Raw genomic sequence first — 6000 nt, 5'->3', positions numbered from 1 at the left:
GCTAGCCCCGCCCCTGGGTGCACAGCATGTGCACCGCTCCGGGTGCTGGAGCAGCTAGTTCTGCCTCAGCTAGTTTCCTCCCATACTGTGTTCCTGCTGAAAATTCCCTCTCCCAAGCCACTGTCCAAGCTCTATACCCAAATAAATAACACAGCTCAAATGCCAGCTGGCTGGAAATTGAACATCATCGTGCCAATTTATAAGTGTGGCAATATGTGCCATACAGGCAGGGGCTCCTAGATTTTGCTGCATGCTAATAACACTTATTAGCTGACCCCAAGTTATACCTGGTCAACACCCCCTCCCCCAGTTCTGTCCAAATTAGATGGACTCCACTTGCAGTGATGGATCCAACATTGTCGTTGGAAGCTCAAATGGCCTCAGCGGCACAGAGTGTCTTCTACCAACTTTGACTGGTTGCCCAGCTGCAACCCTAACTGGATGGGGAAAGCATGGCTTCAGTTGGCTAGACCAGTGTTTCCCAACCTTGGGCCTCCAGATGTTTTTGGCCTACAACTCCCATCATCCCTAGCTAGCAAGACCAGTGGTCAGGGATGATGGGAATTGTAGTTCAAAAACAGCTGGAGGCCCAAGGTTGGGAAACACTGGGCTAGACTACTCCAATGCACTGCACATGGGGCTGTCTTTCATGTTAGTTCAGAAACAAAAATGAGTGCAGAATGTGATGGCTCGATTAACTGGGACAAGAAGACATGAACATGTAGCACTGGTTCTGGCCTGACTGCACTGGCTACCAAATGGTCTCCAGGCCAATTTCCAAGTCCTGTTTTTGACTTTTCAAGCCTTATATAGTTCAGGAACCCTAAACCTAAAGCAGCAGCGCCCCATATGAACCCGTCCAGATCCTGAGACCCTTCGCTGGGTGCCATCTGTGAGAGAGGTTTGGAGAGCTGTGGTGAAAGAATGAGCCTTTTCTGTGATAGCTCCCCCTCTATAGAATGCTCTCCTGAGAAAGGCTTATCTTGGGTTAGCTTTGTCATCATTTTGATGCCAGGAACAGGTATCTTTGTTTCCCCCAACATGAGAATAGCACCTGTTGGATGTTAGATATTGGATGCTTTTACTCTGGTTACATTTTTAATATGTGCTTGTATTTTCAACTGTATTTTGTTGTATTTTTGTTTTGTAAATCACTTCGGAACTCTCTGTTGTGTGAAGCAATTCAGAAATTCTATCAGCTAAATTAACTAACCTACAAGCCTTTAGGGCTTCTCAACAATTACACTGTTGCATCATTGCTATATAAATGATAAATAATAAATCTCGGGGATTTTTGAAACAACAAAAAAGTTTTATTGCAGTGAAAAATAAACAGATAATATTATGTACAATAAGAAAAACATTTCCTGTATACACAATGAAATATTCATTTTTAGCATGACCAGAACCTCTTCAAAGCTAGCATTCAAGAAATAAGAAGCTGTTGTTGAAGGATGTGCACAGAGCCACATCACACAGAGTTTGCCTACACGCTAGAGAATTTTCTCTCAGACTACATGATATATTACTTGTCGATCTCTAATGATAACTAAAATATTATTTATTTCTATAACGGAAGCTGTGTCTGCACTGCCGATTAGTTTGCTTGCTTTCATTTTCGTTGCTTTAGGCACATTTGCCTATGCAGTATCTCTTTTCCTGTGAACCCATTAATTAAATTTCCTTTCTCCGCGTGTTTTCATTAATTATATTGTGTTGTTGCAACTGAGCTGTGTTTTAAGACTGGAGGATTATCGCAAGGATTTCTTCACAATCGCACACATAGCAATAGCAAAAGTCATATGAAAAGCTGATAATTAGACAAAAGTGTGCACTCAGCTCCACCCAACTGTGACAACAGTGTTTTGTTCAGCTGTATCTTCAGATGATGTAAAATGGCCCCTTTTTATACTGGGATGATTTTTATGTAAGATTAACTAGTGCCTCGACTCCAGCTGTGCTCCCTGCAGAAGCCGCAGGGAAAAGGCACTTCGGATTCACCCCAAGAGAACATTTGTGTGCAGCAAAGCAGCAGTGCAGACCAGCCCTAAATGGCAAATTATTGGTAGAGTATGAAGGCAGGAAAGAAGCAGGAAGAGGTGGTTCCTCTTGCACCATGTTACACAGCAATGCATTTCAGAGCTAGATCCTAGGATGTACCTCCAGCTGCAAAGAAATGGAAGCTGGAGGATCAATCCTTTCACTTATTGGACCTCTGCTCCTCAAATGGATTGAAATGGCCTTGGGAATCCCAAACTTTGCATAAATTGCATGGAGGAATGTTAAGGCTGCAGGGTAGCATTGTACATGTGGAGATCACAGTTAAAACAGGCTACATCTGGGAGAGAGGGCAAGCATATAGGTTGGAGTAAAAGTTTTGGATTTGCCTTGATCCTCCATAAGGAACAGAATTACTAGAATCAACAGTATGACTCAAACTAGAGGAGTAACAAGGTGTGCTGGATTTGAGCCAGCATTGTCTTTAGCACAGCCCCCCCAAATCCTGGGGTCATCACCTCTAAACCATGCAAAACTGAATCAAAACTGCGAATATCTGTCACTAAGAAAAGCTAAGCACCAGAGAGACACACAAATTGTGTATGTGAATTCACATGAGAAATATTTATCCCCTATTGCTATTTATTAAGAGTTACCCAAACAAGGTCATGCAATTCCAGGAATTACCTACTACCCAAAATTATTCATACTTGCCTTGTTAGGGGGCAAGACAAAAATTATTCTTCAGTTCAGAATGATCTCAACCAAGAAGAGACAGTACGCAGATACAGCCAAGAAATAGTGGGGAGGGCAAATCCATAGCAATTCCAAAGAATTAAGAACTTGACTGGTATCTCTCTAGTGGGATATTTGAACCCAGTACAAATCATAGCTTACAAAACCATTATCATGAATCCATTAATGAGAAAAAAACAAGATGCACAGAAAATGCACTAAATTAAAACAAAACATTTTTTTAATTAAAAAAATCAGCAACAACAACCATACACTTAATCAAATTTCTGACAAACTTCTGAACCCTTATTAGTTTAAAAATCCTTTATTTAACTGGAGCCCTTCTTGCCTTCAGTAACATGTGCCTGTGATATATGTAAAAAAAACAAACGAGTACACAGCCACTCGTATTTCTTTTCGTGGAGAGATAACTTCCTAGATGATTCAGGCCATCTTATCTAATTAGTATAGCATGAAAGCCAACAGTCAGGACAACTTCAAAAATATGAGGAAACTTGCAGTCTGAAATTCTTCATTTAGTATGTTCCTAATAATAGATTTTCTTCTAATTTTATATTGGACAAGAAAGGCTAAATATGCCTTATGTGCAAAACAGCTAGATAACTAACTTCTCTTTTACCTTGTGGACCAAATAGTTCCTTCTTTTAAAAAATTGCTTGTGCAGAAACAGTCGTTACCTATAAACCTGTCACATGCAACACAGCATTTTTCTCCCTACTAACACGTTTTCAACAGCAAAAATTAGCCCTCCAAAGCAGGGAACACCATCACTTTATTTTAGTTTTTATTTATATAGCCCCTCCCCACCAAAAAGAAGATGTGAGAAAAAAGATTTACAAAACAAGAAAAGAATCATGTGTACAGTGGCCAGTAGCCCATTTAATTAAAACCCGCCCCTTTTTGCAAATAAATCAAACTAACTTTCATGATTGTTACAGCTTTGAGTCATCTTCAGTGATGTCCATTGCATTTGAAAATCCAAGGGAAAAGAGCCTTTCTTACATTTTTTTTCATTCATTTCAAGGTCAAACGAATCCATTCATGAACCATTAATATCCATATGCAACACTGAAAAGACTATAAGAAATTCTGAAGCCGCATCAGTGCCTCGTTCCTGTAGCAACACCATCCATCTTCATCTTATGTGATTCTTGTACTGGATCCACTTTTAAGAGCAAAATTCCTGAAAAGAAAAAAGAGAAGTCTGCCATAATTGTGTAAGTTCTTATCAAAGGCTGTGTACAGATTACAAAAACACCTGGAGCACAGGTTGTTCTTATTCATAGCACCAAATCCATGTTTTACGCCCTGCTTTTTTAAAAAGTTTTTCAGGAAGCATCCTGGAATCGTGGGGATGAGCCCCCAGAATAAAACTATGTTAACTACTGCAAATTTTTGATGTGATTGGAATGAGTCTCTGTCGGTTAGGAAACAACTCCAATAAAGACAAAGTAAATTTTTGAAGTAGTTTAAAACACATGTGTGGTTGTTTTTTCTTCTTTCTTTAAAAAAAAATTGTGTTTTAGATGGGGAAAGGATGGTTGCATACACACATACATTCATGTAGGCCTGCACAATTTTTACAAAAGTTCATTTTCCTTTTGGAACAAAATTGACTAGACCAGCCCCATAATTTCTTCCGAATTAATGAAACTGTACAATGAGAAACTAGGAAAACAAAGAGACTTCATCACTTGCAGAGAGGCTCTTCCTCTTCCATTCCTTTAGTTTAGTTATCATGGTTACTCAGTTGCTGAAGAATGGACACCCTGAATGTGCTCAGGGGCAACCTGTAGTATATCCCCCTAATGTTTCAGAAGCAATAAAGGTAAAGGTAAAGGTACCCCTGCCCGTACGGGCCAGTCTTGACAGACCCTGGGGTTGTGCGCCCATCTCACTTAAGAGGCCAGGGGCCAGCGTTGTCCAGAGACACTTCCGGGTCACGTGGCCAGCGTGACAAAGCTGCATCTGGTGAGCCAGCGCAGCACACGGAAACGCCGTTTACCTTCCCGCCAGTAAGCGGTCCCTATTTATCTACTTGCACCTGGGGGTGCTTTCGAACTGCTAGGTTGGCAGGCACTGGGACCGAGCAACAGGAGCACACCCTGCCGCGGGGATTCGAACCGCCGACCTTTCGATCGGCAAGCCCTAGGCACTGAGGCTTTAACCCACAGCGCCACCCGCCTCAAAGGCTAACACATTTATTATGGCATGATCTTCCATAGACTAGTATTCACTTCATCAAATGCATTGATTATGATGGCTAAAGTATTTAAAATAATAGTCTTCAAAATGCTACAAGAACCCTTTCTGTTTCTGATGAAAAAAACAGTCTAAGACTTCTGGCATTAATAACATGTTCTGGGACAGAGCAACAGTACACAGCACCTGTGAAACATCATTCTAAACTGAGGAAACACATGAGCTGTATCCATTCCAAATAAATAAAATATTTATTTCTTGTAAATAAAAATGTTTTATGTAACAAAATCTTCCTTGTGTATGACATTCATGTCTTAACTCCAAGAACTTTGCGGCTTATGTTAGAGAAAGGCATTTAAAATAAAATAAGCACTGTGGATTTTCGGTTGCTGCCTTTTGCTAAATACTAGCCTAGAATAGATTTGAATGCTACAGTTTACCTTGCCCTGCTAGATATGCCAATAGATGTCATGACGACTGACCATATACTCAGTTAAATTATCTACCCAATTTGGCTTCTTCAAGATGAGAGCAGCAATAGACAATTAATGTTTTGGCAATACATTGCACTTTAATGTCCCTCCTAGTAATAGCAAAGTAGTCTGAGCAACTCAGAAAGTTTGCAGACAAAACCTTACGGTCTAATATAATAGAACAATCAGAATCAATTCTTCATAATTTCCATCAAAGATAGCAAATATGGTTGAGCTCCAGGCACCAGCTGGAACAACCTTTGTAATGATATTCTTTGCAACGAACAAGCTTTGTAATGACATAACTTAGCATGACAATTTTCCAGTCTCATAGAACCCACAGTAGCAGACATTACATTCTACTAATAACTACATATTCTTAGTCATTACCTTGTTGAATGTGTAGAACTCAGGACTAACTTGTAGTAGGATTTGTGCTTCTGACAGCTTTCAAACTCCTATTTTAAAGGGGAAGAAACTATTGAATATTATCTAGTCTTAAACAAAAATACCGAAAATAATCTCTTTCTCATATCCATTTGATTCTGCTTAACCTTAAGCTTTTCAGCAG

The 6000-nt window shown here is 40.0% G+C and overlaps 1 protein-coding gene across 1 annotated transcript in view; it reads right to left on the bottom strand.

Moving 5' to 3' along the window:
• Nucleotides 1–1291: 1291 nt before the first annotated feature.
• The window catches only part of IMPG2 (interphotoreceptor matrix proteoglycan 2), a gene marked incomplete at its 5' end in the record, with an annotated part of 63993 nt that continues 59284 nt past the window's right edge, over nucleotides 1292–6000 (bottom strand). Inside the window, 2 exons of the mRNA XM_081909127.1 lie at nucleotides 1292–3937; nucleotides 5820–5887. Of these exons, the coding sequence (XP_081765253.1) occupies nucleotides 5845–5887 (43 nt within the window). The 3' untranslated portion in view covers nucleotides 1292–3937; nucleotides 5820–5844. The remainder of the gene's footprint in view (nucleotides 3938–5819; nucleotides 5888–6000) is intronic.

This window comes from Podarcis melisellensis (genome assembly GCF_964234715.1).
Source record: "Podarcis melisellensis genome assembly, chromosome: 4".
In the NCBI taxonomy this organism is placed as follows: Eukaryota; Metazoa; Chordata; class Lepidosauria; order Squamata; family Lacertidae; genus Podarcis; species Podarcis melisellensis.
Note: the sequence above shows the minus strand (reverse complement) of the source record. Positions and strands in the feature narration are given on the sequence as shown.